The sequence below is a fragment of the Trichosurus vulpecula genome, chromosome 5 (genome assembly GCF_011100635.1).
Source record: "Trichosurus vulpecula isolate mTriVul1 chromosome 5, mTriVul1.pri, whole genome shotgun sequence".
NCBI classification, from domain to species: domain Eukaryota; kingdom Metazoa; phylum Chordata; class Mammalia; order Diprotodontia; family Phalangeridae; genus Trichosurus; species Trichosurus vulpecula.
In genome coordinates this window covers 23,796,437-23,812,111 of record NC_050577.1, presented here as the reverse complement: position 1 = coordinate 23,812,111, position 15,675 = coordinate 23,796,437, and the positions used below count along the sequence as shown (strand labels likewise).

The 15,675-nt window shown below is 44.5% G+C and overlaps 1 protein-coding gene across 1 annotated transcript in view; it reads right to left on the bottom strand.

Annotated features, from left to right (window-relative positions):
* The window catches only part of OSBPL10 (oxysterol binding protein like 10), a 235,570-nt gene that overhangs the window by 47,422 nt on the left and 172,473 nt on the right, over window positions 1–15,675 (bottom strand). Inside the window, exon 7 of the mRNA XM_036760115.1 lies at window positions 11,626–11,772. Coding sequence (XP_036616010.1) covers window positions 11,626–11,772 — 147 coding nt within the window. The remainder of the gene's footprint in view (window positions 1–11,625; window positions 11,773–15,675) is intronic.

Here is a 15,675-nt window from a genome sequence, read left to right as displayed (position 1 = left end):
CAATTTCAGACAACATGGCAGATGGGTTAAGGAGATGGTTGAAGGGGGAGGAATCTGTGGAAAAAGGATTTCTGGAGCCACTCAAATCATAATAAACCAAGGGGAAGGAGAGTGGGGAGGGGGCTACACAAGCTTCCAAAAGTATCCACAAGTTGTTCTTTCAAAGACACTCCACACAAAGGAGACATTTTTTAGACCCAGAATGAAGAACCATGAAGGTTACAGAACTTCTAAATTCTCACTAGTGACTCCTGCATGGCCCTAGGCATAGAGAAAAGAGCCACAGAACACAGGAAGCATTCCCCTGGCAGTTGCCATCATTTCTATAGCTGGGCATGCCTCCGGCAAGCTGTGGCTTTGCCCGATGTGGAGGTGGTCTGGAACTGGCAAAAAAATACAGATATCAAGTGACATGATGAAAGGAGGTTGGTCTTCCTTTTCATCCTGACGTCCTGGAGAAAATCTGCAAGGGCTAATGGTGGATGTGGAATTTAGACAAAGACTAGGCCTCTGAGTAACACATGGCAGCATGAGACTGGCCTAGTCAGAACTGTTAAGTGCAGGCTGGCAGGTGAGGAAGATGCTATCAGGTGGCAGGGCTGGGCCGGAGGTGTGTCAGAAAGAAACGCCCCCCACCGCCATGACTCTTCCTGCTTCTCAGTTCTATAGCCAATAACACATGCAGTAGGCCATGGGTGACCACTGAGGGGGGAGATGTCACAGGGATTATTTTTCAGGGAAGGGCTGGATTAGATGGCCCCTGAAGTCCTGATCAGCTCTCAGATTCTGCAGTTCTGTTTACAGTCTGCCTTGCCATAGCCACCAGAACAAATCACCCTTTTTCTGGACCAAAGAAGAGGAGCTAAAGAGAAATCTTCTCATCTAGGAACCTGGAGGGTCAGAAGGCCTTGGGCCAGGAAGATGGCCAAAATCCGGATCCAGGGCACAGGACACTCTGGACCTCAGGACGTATTGTCATCTTACCCAACTGTGCTCACTACTGGGGGACCATATCCAAAGAAGACAGATGAGAGAAAGAGAAAAAAGCAAGAGGGATAAATGGACACTTACTGGGAAAAGGGGGGAGCATGCAATAGGAGAAACAGAGTAGCCCAGTAGATAACTGGCTTCAAGGTCAGGACAACCCAACTGAGCAGTTGATAAGTTACTCATCTGTCTTGGGGGAGGATGTTTCCTCACAGGGAACTCTCTACACCCATGAAACCTCAGATCCAAACCAAAAGCAATAATGCAGTAGAAGGGATGGGGTACAGGTGGAAGGGGATCAAAGAGGAAATAAAATGAGGTGAGTAAGGCAACCCAGAGGATGGTACAAGAGAAAGGGAGCTGTCATCAGCAGTTTTACAAGATACCAAGGCCAGAGGAAACAACTATTGAACACGCTCGATTATATAATAAAGTGCTATGGGACCACATCGAGTATTCTGAATTGCTGAAGATGACGGGGTTCCGTTGTCATTATCACCCCACTTTCTTCATTTGTTTCTTAGGTATTGTTTTTCAGAATTCTACTCTCAATAATTAATCCTCAGCGTAGAATGCTAATGGTCTATGTTAATAGTAATCCAATTTTGGCATCCTACTGGCAGTGGCCATGCCTAATGTCCTGCCTTTATACCAATGGCCTGGCAGGCCTACAGGAGGTAGCCAATCCTGCACACAAGTCCGTCAAACAGGATTACCAAAGGGAATATAGGGCCAGAGAACAAACCCATAACCTGACCTTCTGCTTCCCATCACTTAGATATTTCAAAAACATCCCCATGAGCTCCCTGAGCTCAATCAGCTCGGCCTCAATGGACAGCAGCAGCTCGTGGGCCAACATGCATTCAACCCAATAGAGTGAGCTGTAGAGAAAACGGCTTCAGAGTTCACAGGGCAGCAAGTGTGTCGGGCCTCCCCCCATGTGTGGTGATTCTGTCTTGTCTTGGCGTGGCAGATAAGACTTGTCAGAGGGGCTGGAGGCACTCTCTTTGGTAAGTCCAAGTTCCATATCCACAGGGCAAGGATGGACTTGGCCGCCATCTTGCAAATGCTCACTCAGTGTATCTTAGCTGTCATCCTCCTTCTCCAGGCAGCCAGGAAAGGGGCTGGCCTTCTCGCTCTACCCACACATACACACACACTTCCCACACTTGGCTCTCATAGACTTGTATGGCAGGGGATCCTCCTGAGTGAAAGCTTCGACCTGCAGAAAGGTGAATTTTCAATAAAAACACACCCTGAAAGATAAGAGAAATCACTTCTAAAGAAATCAATCGATCGACAAGCATCTATTCAGTGCCTACTATGTGGTGGGCACTACACTAAATACAGGGGATACAAGGTAAAAACCAAAGCAGCCCCTGCCCTCAAGGAGTTCACTACACTCTATTGCTGTAAAGAAAACCAGAGCCCGTCTGAACGGATCCAAAATACACACAAAGCCAATACAGGTCATGGGGCGGGGAGAGAGGCCATAGCAAAAGAAAGACGTGCATGTGTCATCAGCCAAGACAAGGATGAGCAGTCAGGACATCTGGATGCCATGGAGGAACCTTTAAAAACTGCTTCTGAGGAAGCGCTTTGCAAGAAAAATCAATGTCAATCCTTTTTCCTGCGTGTGCAGATCTCCTTGGAATCTACTTAAATTGGTAGGATGCCCATTTGTCATGAAGAGAAGAGCTCAGAAGGAGCAAAGAAAACAGAGAGGACAAAACGAAGGAGCAGAAAAAAGAACGGAGACCACTGGTGAAATAGTGTGTGCGGCAACAACCCATCCATGCCCACTGATGCCTGGCTTATGGTGATAATCCAGTAAGCCAACAAGCATTTATTAAGTGCCTAGTGTGTTCCAGGCACTGTGCTAAGAACTGGAGAAACAAAGAAATGTGAAAGATGGTTCCTGCTCTTGAAGAGCTCAGGTCTAACCAGGGAGACATGCAGACAACTCGTACAGACAAGATCTATCAGGGATTCACTGGGGTCAGTGTCAGGTCGGGGTGGGGGGCACCAGCATTAAGGAGACTGGGAAAGGCGTCTTGCAGAGGGTGGGATTTTGGGCGAGACTTGAAGGATACTCAGGAAGCTAAGGGGTAGAGATGAGGAAGAGGAGGAGAGCTCCAGGCACAGGGACAGCCAGGGGAAAATGACCAGCATCTTGTTGGAGGAACAGCAAAGAAGGAGGCTGGAATCAATGGATCATGGAGCCCATGGCCTAGCAAGGTAGGATGCGGCCAGGGTATTCAGGACATTAGAAGCCAAAACAGCATTTTATCTTCATTCCTAGGGGCAAGAGGAGTCAACCCAGTGGGGGCAGGGGTGGCCATGGGCGTAAGGGAGATCAATTTGACAGGTATCCAATTCCTGTAGTCACATCCTACCCCTATCAATTGATAAGTTCCATTCTTTACAGCAGAGCAGAATGAGTCACTTGGCCAAACTTCCCGAAGGGCCTTAGAACACAGAATAACTGCTCCCCCAGGTTTGGGGTCTCCCTGACGTCACTGGGTACTCTGGACAAACCCTAGGAAGCTTCTCAGTGAGTCCAAGAAGCTTCCAAATATCAGGGGGTACAACAGCCTTTTTACATCACACTAGGGGCATATTTACTCTAAAACTGAACCAAGTCTGAGAAAGGAAGTATCAGCCCAGCTGAAAGCCGCTGATGCCCTCTCCTCTTTCCTCCTACAGCTGAGGCTCCTTCCCACCATCCGAGTGGGAGTCACTGCAAGCCACTCATTAAAGCAAATTCTTATCTCTAGGGTTTTCTTAGCAATGGGGGTGACTTCCACAGAGGCCAATGGCAGGCAGGTCACAGAGGTGGCCAATTAGAGAAAAGAACTGTCCTCAACATGACCAGGGCCTGGCAAGGACTCTGTTCCCCAGGGAAGGCAATCCGAAGCTGCCTCTAAATAAAGACACCCCCCCTCCAAAGTGTTATTCTGATCCAAGAAGCAGGCAGAGAGTGCCACTACCCAGTCTGACGATTCCAAATGTTGAAAGTCATCCTGACTACTCCATTATGGAATTTTTTTCTCTCCTCTTTTTTTGGAAGTTTCTGTGGTTTTTTTTAATTTTTATCTCATTGTTATTAATGTCTTCTGTTTCTACAACTCAGGGAGTGATGGTTCATAAAGGCCCATGAACCTCCCTACCTTGGTTTGACTAACTGTGCCTCTCTGTCAGGTAAGACAGCCAGGACTCGGGTGAGGCGACTCACCCAGAACCCCTGAAGGGTTTGCCAGGGAAGGCCCAGCACAGGCCATCAAACTATGGCCTGTAAGAGAAGGAGGAGGTTTGAGCTCATGTTGATGCTCACTTTCCACCTGCTAAAAACAAACCTCCTCCAAAGTAGTCTGTTCGTCTCTGCCACCAACTGGGGCAAGTTAATGAAGGTCTGAAGCCATCAGTTACAGTCCTCTGATACCAGGCATGGCTGCGATTGCCAAGATGCCCAGAAGCCACCTTTCTGCCCCGATTACACGATGCAGCCGGCAGCAGGACATTTCAGATGCCAGAGGCAAAGTGTTAACGGCAGGCCACGTCGTTTCTATAGCAACCCTGGGATGCTTGGGACTGGGAGCTCAACCCCCAAACCTCCACGTTCCAGGGGGAAAGAGCACTTACTGGCAGACACCTCGGGGGCTCTGACCCCATCAGTCTCCTGGCTACCTAAATTTGTAAGAAGCACCTTGCAGCCATAAAGCACTGACCCCACAGTGAAGGGGAGGGAAAACGCTTCCACAGGACCACTGGTTATTGCATTAGGAAGAGCCATTCTTGGTGTATGGGACCAAGTGATTAAATTTAAAACCAAGAGCCAGACCCCAAAGGAGGTTGTAGAATAGCAGCAAACTAATAACCACAAATATTCTTCCATGCTTCAAGTGGGGGAGGGAGGAGTGCGATGGGATGGCTTAGGGCCACTAGTAAGGGGAGTGAATTGATTGGTTCAGATGAGTAATTTCCCAGCCAGAGAGAGGGCTGGCCTAAGAGCCCCAGGAAAAGAAAATGGACTGGGACATTCACTACCTGTGGTCTGGAACAAGGCTCTTCATCTGAATGGGTCTCAGTTTCCCTACCTGGAGAATGAGGGGGTTGGAGTAGCTGGCTTCTGAGGTCCCTTCCAGCCCCTGTGGACTTGACAGCTGATCACTCTATACAGGAAAAAAGGAGATTCTCAAGGCAGCAGACTAGGAGGAGAGAGGATCTAATAACAGGTACAAGACAGACGTGCCCAGGGCTAATTAGACAGGAGAACCAGCCTGGCTCAGACAACAGGGGACTTGTGTTCGGCGTGCAAAGCCTGGGGAGGGAGAAGGAAGCACCAGGGGCCTCCTGGAGCCTCAGGGAGCATCCCACATAAGGTGGCCCTTCCCTAGTCTGAACTACTCAGCTTCCTCACCCCTGCCTCTAACCTCCAGAAAGGCTGGGCTCTAGGGTCACCTGCCACATGAGGTCACACTGCACTGTCAGTGCTGATCCTTTGCTGCCCCAAATTATTATCTACTTAGTCTTCACTTTCTGTTTGTTTATCTGAGTACATGCTCTTCCCCCACCCCTAGAAGGTAAGATCCTTAAGGGCAGGGTGTGTGTTCACCTGATTTACATCATTTCAGAAAATCCTAGTCAGATTTTCTTCCTCTTTCATATGTATCGATAGTAATTGCATTACAGCAATCCATTCCACTAATGTGCCACAATTGATTTTTGTCTGTATTCGCTGAGCACTTAGCCCAGTGCCTAGCATCTAGCAGGTGCTTAATAAGCCTTAGTTGAAGTAAATTGCACAAGAAAGGAAAATTTCTTAGGTAGGTGGAGGGTAGAGGTGGGGAACCTGTACATCTGGACATGAATGTGGATCTAATGTTTCTCTCTCTCTCTCTCCCTCTCTCTCTCTCTCTCTCTCTCTCTCTCTCTCTCTCTCTCTCTCTCTCTCTCTCTCTCTGTGTGTGTGTGTGTGTGTGCTTGTATCAGGAATTAATTTGACTTTCTTGGGATTTAGCCTGAGGCTATAAATCATGGGAGGATGATAACCTGTTTGGAGAAGTAACTGCTGATACTTTTAAAGAACCAAAGAGGAACTACAGGAAGTGATTTGAGCTGGGTAAGTGGCACTGTCTGGATGGGGAATCGATTGCTTTGTGGGCTTTTAGTCATTATGGAATTGGTTTAGTCATGAAAAGGCACATACTGGGTTCAACCAAGTGCCTCCCTCCTCTCACCAGGGTCTGTCCTCAAATCAATTAGGGGAGAGATCTTGGGCTTCCCTCACTAGATTACGCAGTAGAGTTTAATTAATATGAGTTCTATGTAGGTGTCATTTGGATAAATGGAGATTGATTTAAATATAAAATTAAAATTGGAAATTCTAATTGGGATCATTCTTATTCAACTATAAATGCTTTTTTTGAAGCATCAAAAAAGACCCTATTAAACTGGCTCTGTAACTGCATTTAAACAAATTAATTTGAAAAAAACCATTGCAACTTCTCAGTCAACCCCACCAGCATCCCTGTTCACCTGCTCCATTTTCATTTTAAATGGCCATGGTTCCTTCTTTGTTTTGCATTATTTCAGAATAAGAAAATCCTTTCCAGGTTTCTTTTACTCCTCATTCAGATCGACCTTAATTGCATTATATTATAGTACATGAACACTGTCCAATTTATTTTGCCATTCTCCTATTCTTTTTCATTTAGAGCGTTTGCAGTTTTCCACAATTGCAAATGATGCTGCTCTAAAGATCTCTAAATAGATAGATCTTTTTTTCCGTCAGATTATACTTTCAGGGGCAAATATTTCAAAATGGAATTATTGAGCCAAATGATATGATTATGTTTGTGACTTATGTTGCATCTGTTAGGGATGCTTAGCAGAAAGAGATTTCTACTTTGCAATTCTCCCAACAGTAGATAAGTCCATCTATTTATCCAAAGCAGCACCATCACGGGATTTAATTGCTTTGTGCTATTTGTGCCCATTTCAGGGGTTATGAAGAGGCACCTCAAAGTGATTGTGTTTGCATTCCTTAGATTGTTAGTGAAGCTGAACATTTTTTCATGCAGTTATTAAGAATTTGTGCAGTGTGCTCACACCTTTTGGCTATTTATTGGAAAATTGGAGCTGCCTCTGAAAATCTGAACAATTACCTATGCTCTTTTTATTTTTTAAATAAAATTTTATTTTTCCCAATTACTCATCTATTTTAGATGTTAAATTTTTATGTCTTTATTTCACACATTTTCCCCATCTATTGTTTGCTTCTTAACATGCTGTTTGTTACAAATGTTTTCAATTTTTATGTAATTAAGTACATATCTTCCTAAAAACTTCTGCGTAATAGATAAATTTCCCTTCCATGGTGGAGGTAAAGACATACTTTATTTTAGTCCATAATATCAAACTATTTCAGACTGTTATCTAGGATTATAGGACCACAGAGTTTAATTGGAAAAGGTAGCAGTCACTGAACCCAATGTGCGCCCCACCTCCCTTTTTTAGCAGATGAGGAAACTGGGGCTTAGAAAAGTTAAGTGACTTCTCCAGGGTCTAAAGCAGAATGTTTCTCTGCTTCCAAGTCTGGTATTCTAGCCATTGTATCACACTGCCTTCCATAACTGGAATTCACTATTCCATGTCGTCTGAATCTATCAGCCACGATCATGGTAATCAATATCACCAAAATCACAGGATAAAATAGGGGATAGGACCTGGAGGGGTGCTTTCATTGGCATAAGAGACTCCCACATGGGGAAAGTCTCTACCAATGCAAGCCTGCTGGAGAAGGAAATAGCGGACCACTTCAGTATCTCCGCCAAGAAAATCCCAGATGGAGTCACAAAGAGTCGGACACGATTGGAAACAACTAAACAACAGAAACATTGAGATCTCTGCTTCACCTTGTGTCTTCTCATAGACCGTGTCTGTGTGTGTGTGTGTGTCTGTGTGAGTGAGTGTGTGTTGCATACCAGACATCCCAGGTCATTATTTACTAGCTCTGTTGTTTGAGTTTCTGTATCCTATGACTTTCTGGATGTCTCTACCCTCTCTGTTCTTCCAACCCAAAGAGAGTCTTTTATTTGGTTTTCCACAGAAAATTCTTCTGCTTAGACTTGTAAGACTCTAAGGAAAGATAAGACCTTCTGGCCAATGTTAAGGACACCCCATTCTTGACCTGAAGCATTTCCTTCTATATTTTAAGCCATGGTCCAGAAATTCAAATTTCAAATCTCGGTCATCATCCTCTTTCTACTTCTGTTTACTCCTCAGCCCTGCCGTCTCTTCTGAGGCCTTGCCCCCCAGCACCACAGTGATAGAGAGATCATCTGGGCCTCTAAGGTCTTTAATATCCTGCATAAGACCCTGTAACCATAAATAATGCTTTCTAGGATCCTTTGGTCACTATGATTTGCTCCTATGAGTATCCAGAAGTAGATGCTAGTGATCCATTCCAACACACTCGGGAGGGCTCCCGGTTATGTCTTGCCTCTATGGGCTGGGGACACAGCCAACCTCTCTTACGGTCATCAGCTGGACAATCAGCAGCCTGGGTAGCCTCAGCAAGAACTCATCCCCAACACCACTCATCTCTTCTTCCTCTCCCCCTCACCTGAGATTAAGCTAGTTAATGCAGACCATCATTGGAATCCTCTGCTTCCTTTTCAGAAGGCAGAGAGTTCTGCCTTTCAAAAAGTTCCTCATACAGATTGGGTAGGTCCAAAGATTCAGCAATCTTTCTTCCTCCCTTTTCCCTACCTTCTAACTGACTAACCCAGGTCTAGATTCCCTCTGCCTCTTCAGATCCCATTTCTCTCTTTGTTTTGTAGGAAACACTCCATTCTCTTTGATAACCTGGAGAATAGAGAGCATACTTCAAACAACCTTTGCCATTGTAGTGGTTGAGTCATTTCAGTTGTGTCTGGCTCTTTTTGACCCCATTTGGGGTTTTCTTGGCAGTGATACTGGAGGGGTTTGCCATTTCCTTCTCCAGTTCATTTTACAGATGAGGAAGCTGAGGCAAATAGGGTTAAGTGACTTGTCCAGGGTCACACAGCTAGGAAGTATCTGAGTCTGGAATATGAACTCAGGAAGATGAGTCTTCCTGACTTCAGGCCACCTAGCTAGCTTCAAGCCCTTGCCTTCAAGAAAGTGACCAGCCTGGACATGGTGCACATATAACCATGAATAGAATTTTAGACTTATTGTAGTTTTTTTAGTTGTTCTTATAAAGGTCTCACATATGCCTAGGCACCTTCATCCCCAAACATCCAAAGATTTTGTTGTTATAAATGAGCTTTTAAAAATATTTTGTTTATCTTTTTTGCAAATGATTTTTGTAAGTAGACCTTGTATCCTGCAAATTTCATCAAATTCATCTCTCATATCAATTTATCAATTGAGGCAGTTGGATCATCTAGATTTACTATTTTAAAAATCTATAAATCTTCAATTTTTATGATTATTTCCTGTCACATTGCAAACACGACATCCTTTCTCCCATTGCTAAGTCCCTCTTGGGTCCTCCATTTTGGAGAGGGGTCCCAGCTGGCCAATCTTCATTCCCTTCTTGGCTGTGCTCCTGATTTTCTGTCTTCAACATTGTACCCCTGCATGGGTACCATCAATACTGCCCCCACCCTCAACCCATTAGGCTCCCTTCTCTATATAGTCATTAGGATATAAGCTCCTTAAAGGTCGAGATTATCTTCCCTTTTGCTTGAATTTTATCTCCCCAGAACATTAGCACAGTGCCAGGCACAGAGTAAGCACTTAATAAATGCTTGTTGCCTGGCCTTACCTCCAATATGCTACCAAATGCAAGGGAGACAAATGAGCCTCACTGTCTGGTACCAGTATTTAGTGGAACTGTTTCTAAGATTTCCCTATTGCATATTATTTTTTATTTTAAGGTTGATAATTTTTTTGTGTGGAGGAAAAAACTCCTCTCTTGCTATTCTTTTAATGTTGTTTTTTAAACTCACAAAGGAAAATTGTATTTTATCAAAGGCTTTTGCTGCATCTGTCCATATGATCCTGTTTTGGAGTGCTTATTGGGCAGATAATTCTGGTATAAATTCTGCTCACCTGTGATCAATCATTTTTAATGCACTGCTGTGGGCTAGTATTAGCCACTACTTTATTCAGTATTGCTGCATCTATATTCAATAGAAAATTGGACTAGAATTTTCCATTTGAGGTTATCTTTGCCAGCTTTTAAAATCAATACCACGTATGCTTCAAAAAAGGTATTGGGTACCATTTTGTCCTGCTCTATATTTATGCATAATTTCTATTCAGCAAAGCAATTATTTGTTTTTGGAAGGTTTGAAAGAATTTACCTGAGCCCCACTCTGAGCCATTTGTGTGTGTGTGTGTGTGTGTGTGTGTGTGTGTGTGTGTGTTTACTACAAGCTTGACTTTTTTTCCTTCTGAAATCACTCTTTTTAAAAGGATTGCTTCCTTGTTGTGGATAATTTATACTTTTGTAGATAATTATCTCTCTCACTGAAGTTCTTTGTTTTGTTGGCATACACCTGTGGTTGGAATGCTCCCTGATGATATCCTTAATTTCTTTTGTGTTTATTGTGAACTCTTTTTTTATTGACACCTTTGTTGAGCTGTTCGCTATCTGTTGGTTTCCAACAGTTTCATCCCCACCCCAAAACCAGCTTGGGATTCTGTTTTTTAATTCAATTATTCTTTCATTTTTTATTATTTCCTTTAGCCCATTTTTAAAAATAAATTTTCATATATATTTTTAAAAATCCCAACCCTTTATGGAAATAAAATACCCTTCCTTTCCTGTCCTTTTTCCTCCCCAAATGAGCCCTCTTGTCTAATAAAGAAAAACAGCATTGCAAAACCAACCAACACAGAAACTATACCACACCCAAGAGGGTAAGGCATTTTTGTGCTTACAGGCTGGTCCTTGCCACTCTCCTCTTTACCCCAAACATGGAGGTTATTTCCACATCTGTCTCCAAGGGCCAACACTGGCCAGAACAATGACTTTGTGTGTGGCTTCAGTTTAGCGTCTTTTCTTAGATTTAGGGGAGGGGGGAATGTTATCTAAAATGCATGTAACTTTCTTGTTGTAGACTGTCATCTGTGCAACCTCCTTGGACTGGTTACCCAAAATCTCCTTCTGTTATAATTTCTAAACAGTCGTGTCAAATTGAAGGCTACGGGCAAGAATGAACAAATGATGCTCACAGAATCTCCCATATGGAGGCCATCCAGGGAGTGGGTGTGGTCTGGATTCAGAATCAGAGAACCCGGGTTCAAATCTAGGTTCTATTACCCACTGCCTGTAAGCTGAAAGAGGTCAACAAGATTGGCAGCGTACAAGTTTGTAAGCTTTGATTACATTTAAAATAAACTCATCACAGGTTACCATTGATGGCCAATGGCGGGACACCTTCAATTGGGACATGTCCCAAGGGTTGTGGGCTGAAGCCTCTCTAGTAACCCAAACATAGACCTAGTAGACCTGGCTGTTCTGCCTCCAATTTAACTTTAATCTCTCTGCAGAGATTTGCAAACAAAACATGGCAGCAAAACTTTGGGGAGGGAGCAAAGCAGCACAATCTAGAAATCCCCAATCAAACCTGATCGACCTACCGAGGTACTCTCGATTTTCGGTTCTTGCTGGATCACTGATGGTGAAGGTGTAATTTGGTGCTGAGAAGTCGATGTGAGTACGGGAGGAAACCGATGCTCACTCCAGTGTTGGGAGGGTGTTGATAAGACTTCCTTTTCTCCTTCGACCTAGTGGGAACAAAGGGGGTGATAGGCAAGTCAGGCTGAGCAGGGCTGTTGAATGCCATTTTTTAGTGGAGACAGGGGCTACCAAGTCCAGATCTGCAGGGACTTTGCAGTGTAGACTAACATCCTTTAGTTACACACTAAGGATGGGGGAAGAAGCTAGGGATACTTTGGGTGGGAGAGGTCAGCTGTTTAAGAGTCCGGAGAACTGGGACATGTTTCTATTGAACACCTAGAGATACAGGGCATAAAAACAAGCAGCAATCACTTACACATTATGGATTCAGACTAAGGGCTTCCTATGGGTTGATGAAATGAAATTATCTGGATGGGAGAAACAGGTAGAAGGATGACTGAGTTATAGTTTAATCTGTTTCATCCAATCAGACCACACCACTGGTGACCAATGAGTTTTAAACACAGCTCCTCAGAGAATCACAAAATCACATAGTTTTTAGGAGGGACCTTAGGACCACCTCTGACCCAGCCCATACCAACATCTCACATACCCAACCTCATCTGGGAGGCTCTAGACAGGTTGGTTATAGAAGGGGGTGGGGTGGATCATTCATTTAAAGCTAAAACTGGGTATGAGGTAATCGCATTAAGTGACCAAAGGTCATTTTACCTCTCTGGGCCTCAGTTTCCTCATTTTAAAATAAGAGGATCGCAGTAAATTCTCTCTAATATCCCTGTTAATTTAAGTTCCCAAGATCAGGCATCAGCTCACCAGGTCAAAGTGCATATGGGGTCCAATTTTGTAAACTGAGGCTTGGAATGAATAGTCTTGTTTCAATAGAATGCTTTCGGTTTACAGGATGGGTACTATTCTTTAGAAACGTTCAGGGCCAGAGTGATGCATTGTTAACAATATTATCGTCTTAGTATGTTGACCTTGGTAGCACCGGTTATGTTGGCTGGGGTGGAACAGAGGCGGTGAGCCCCCTTCCCATACCTGCCTCCATCCCCTCCCCCCATCCAGTAACGTTGTTAACATCCAGTAACATCGTGGTTAATGAGCCTTCAGACCCACTCAGGCAGGGAGAAGGCAAAGCCGCTGTCCCACAGTCAGAGGTGGAGGAACTTCACTCTTGTTCACCACACAGACTTTCCAGCAACCTGGCACCTAACTCCCATTGCTCAGACTTCAGAGAACATTGGAGGCATGGGTCTGGCCATGCTCTCTGGCTGACATCTTCAATACAAGGTGGGGGGTGGGGGTGGGGCAGGAGGAAGAAGGCTCAAAAACTGTAAGTCAGAAAGACCTAGGTTTGGATCCTGCCTCAGACATTTACTGGATACTAAAGACTCAGGGCATGGAATTTTGCCTGTCATTCATCTGAACCATCTGAAATCTGTTTCCCAAAAGTCTTTGCATCCTTCTTTTCTCTCTCTTACTAGATTGTTAACAGCTGCTTGAAGAAGTAACTGTTTTGTATCCCTTACAGCACCTTACAAAGTGACTTAAACATAATAGGCTCTCAGTAAAAAGTGGTTCTGTGAATGATCTTTCCACCTCAACCTCACCTGGAGGTTCCCAGGAGATAGCATGAAATTGTTGCATTATTACAACCACTTTCGTGTCCCCTGTGCTACTAAGGGCAGGTGGCACAGTCAAGACAGCACCAGTCCTGGAGTCAGGAAGACCTGAGTTCAAATCTGGCCTCAGACACTTAGTAGCTGTGTGACCCTGGGCAAGTCACTTGACCCTGTTTGCCTCAGTTTATTTATCCGTTAAATGAGCTGGAGAAGGAACTGACAAAGCACTCCAGTATCTCTGCCAAGAAAACCTTAAATGGGGTCATGAAGAGTCAGACTGAAGCATGCCTACTGTAACTCCTCATTTCATTAGGACTTTTCACTAATGCCAGCCTGTGTTCTCCCACTATCTGATCCATGTGTACTCAGGTGACAGGTATCTCAAAAGGCCCTTCCAAGGTCCAAGTCACAGCTGGCCCCTCACCTCGAGAATCCATATTACTACACCATCTACTTCCATTTCCCAACCATTTCAAAGACTCTAAAACTTCCAAGGATCCTATCGGCTGGCATAAGGCAGAAATCAATAAATCGTGCAGCAGACAGACACAGAAAGCCAGGGGGTATTTTGAATTAGATCAATAGTGGCTCTAGAAGCAAATGATGAAGCACTAAATTAAATTTATTTAGGGTTTTTAAGATGCCTCCAGATTCATCTTTGGCAAGTCCTACTGCTCAGGAAAAATGTACTGTTCCTTCTTTTTCCACTTTTCACTGCTTACCAAGGCCATGGTATTAGCAAAAAAAAAATGTATTTTCCTTTAGGAATCAAGGACTTTCGAAAGACGGGGGGAAGCACGTTTTCATCATGAAAAAAAGTTCCTTACGTTTTATACATGAAAAGAAAAACCCAAACTTGCAAAGGCACAAGATAAAAATAAATTAAATTTCTTAATAGGACGAGTCATCTGGCCGATGTGTTGGAAATTTCATTCAGGGACACTAACATAGGCCCTGAAAACCAGGACTGGCTTAGGTGATTTCCTTTCAATAAGTAGCAACAGCAATTTACCATCCAGGGCCACCTTGAGTCACAACCATCCCTTTAATCCTACGTATCCCCTTAACACAGATTACACAGATGATTGTCTCAGGTATACATTATTTAATGGCCTAATAGCATCAGAGGAACAATCTGCAGCCTCTCCAACTACATAATGGGTTTTGATTTACAAGCTGGATGCATTTGCCTCATTATGCAGCAGAAAAAAGGATTGAAGCTCAAACTGGGGACAAAGAAAAGAGCCAAGAACAAGGCAACATGGGGGACACACCACAGGCTCTGGGCAGCGAGGGGACCTCCCCTGACACTCTGCCATGGACTCAGCACACAAAAGTCTGAACTGTGGTGAGCTGTGCACCTGTCTCAGTCCCAGCTAGACTGGAAGCTCTCTGAGGGTGGGAACTCTGTCTTACCTACAGTTTGCGTCTCCCTGGGCACCTCCTAGATTACTCCTGTATACAGCAGGTGCTTAATTGATGGTTGTGGAAGGGAGGAAGGAACTGAGGGAGAGAGGTAAGGAAGGGAGGAGGGAGCCAAGGGAGGGAAGGAGAGGAGGAAAGGAGGAAGGGAGGCAGGAAGGGAGGGGGGAAGGGAGGGAAGAAGGAAGGGAGGGAGGGAGATAAGGAGGAAGGGAGAGAGGGTGGAAGGAAGGATGGATAGAGAAGATAAAGTCCCTGCCTGCAAGGATCTTCTAGTCAGCCATGGCACTGACTGCCTCATCTACTTAATTAATGTCAAAGCAGACAAAGCTAAAAACCAGGTCAAGTGCTGAGATGGAACCAAAGTTCCAAGATCTCAGAACTCTGCACTCACCACCACATAAAACACTTCCCACTTGGAATAGACTATGTCTTTTTACACTGCATTTTTTTCAGACATTCATTAACAAAGCAAAGAAAGAAGTGTCAGAAGGATAAGGAGCTCTCCTCTCTAACAGGAAAAAATAAAGAGCTGCTGCTATATGAGACGGTTTTAGGCTACAGTCTCAGTCCCCAGAAATAAGGTGACGAATATTAGCCAGCTGTTGATTTCTGAAATTACCCAAGGCCCTTGACTACAATAACCAGGCCCATTAAGCAATGACCGTTCCCCAAGCCTGTCAAAAATACAGCACATGGCCAGCCCTGCCCGGTCTAGCACTCCCTCCTGCAGGTGCCTCTGCCCTTTTCCCACTGTCTCTGCAGCCAACACTATCCTCTGGACTTACATCCCCGAGTGACCTTATCCATAGTAACCAATTCCGAGGGCCTCCCATGGCCTCCAGCCTTTTATCTCATGATTAAGGGGTACTTTTCATCCCTCCCATAACCCTATGAGGTGGGCAGCTCAAGCAGTTAACAGGCTCACAATTATACAGATGAGTC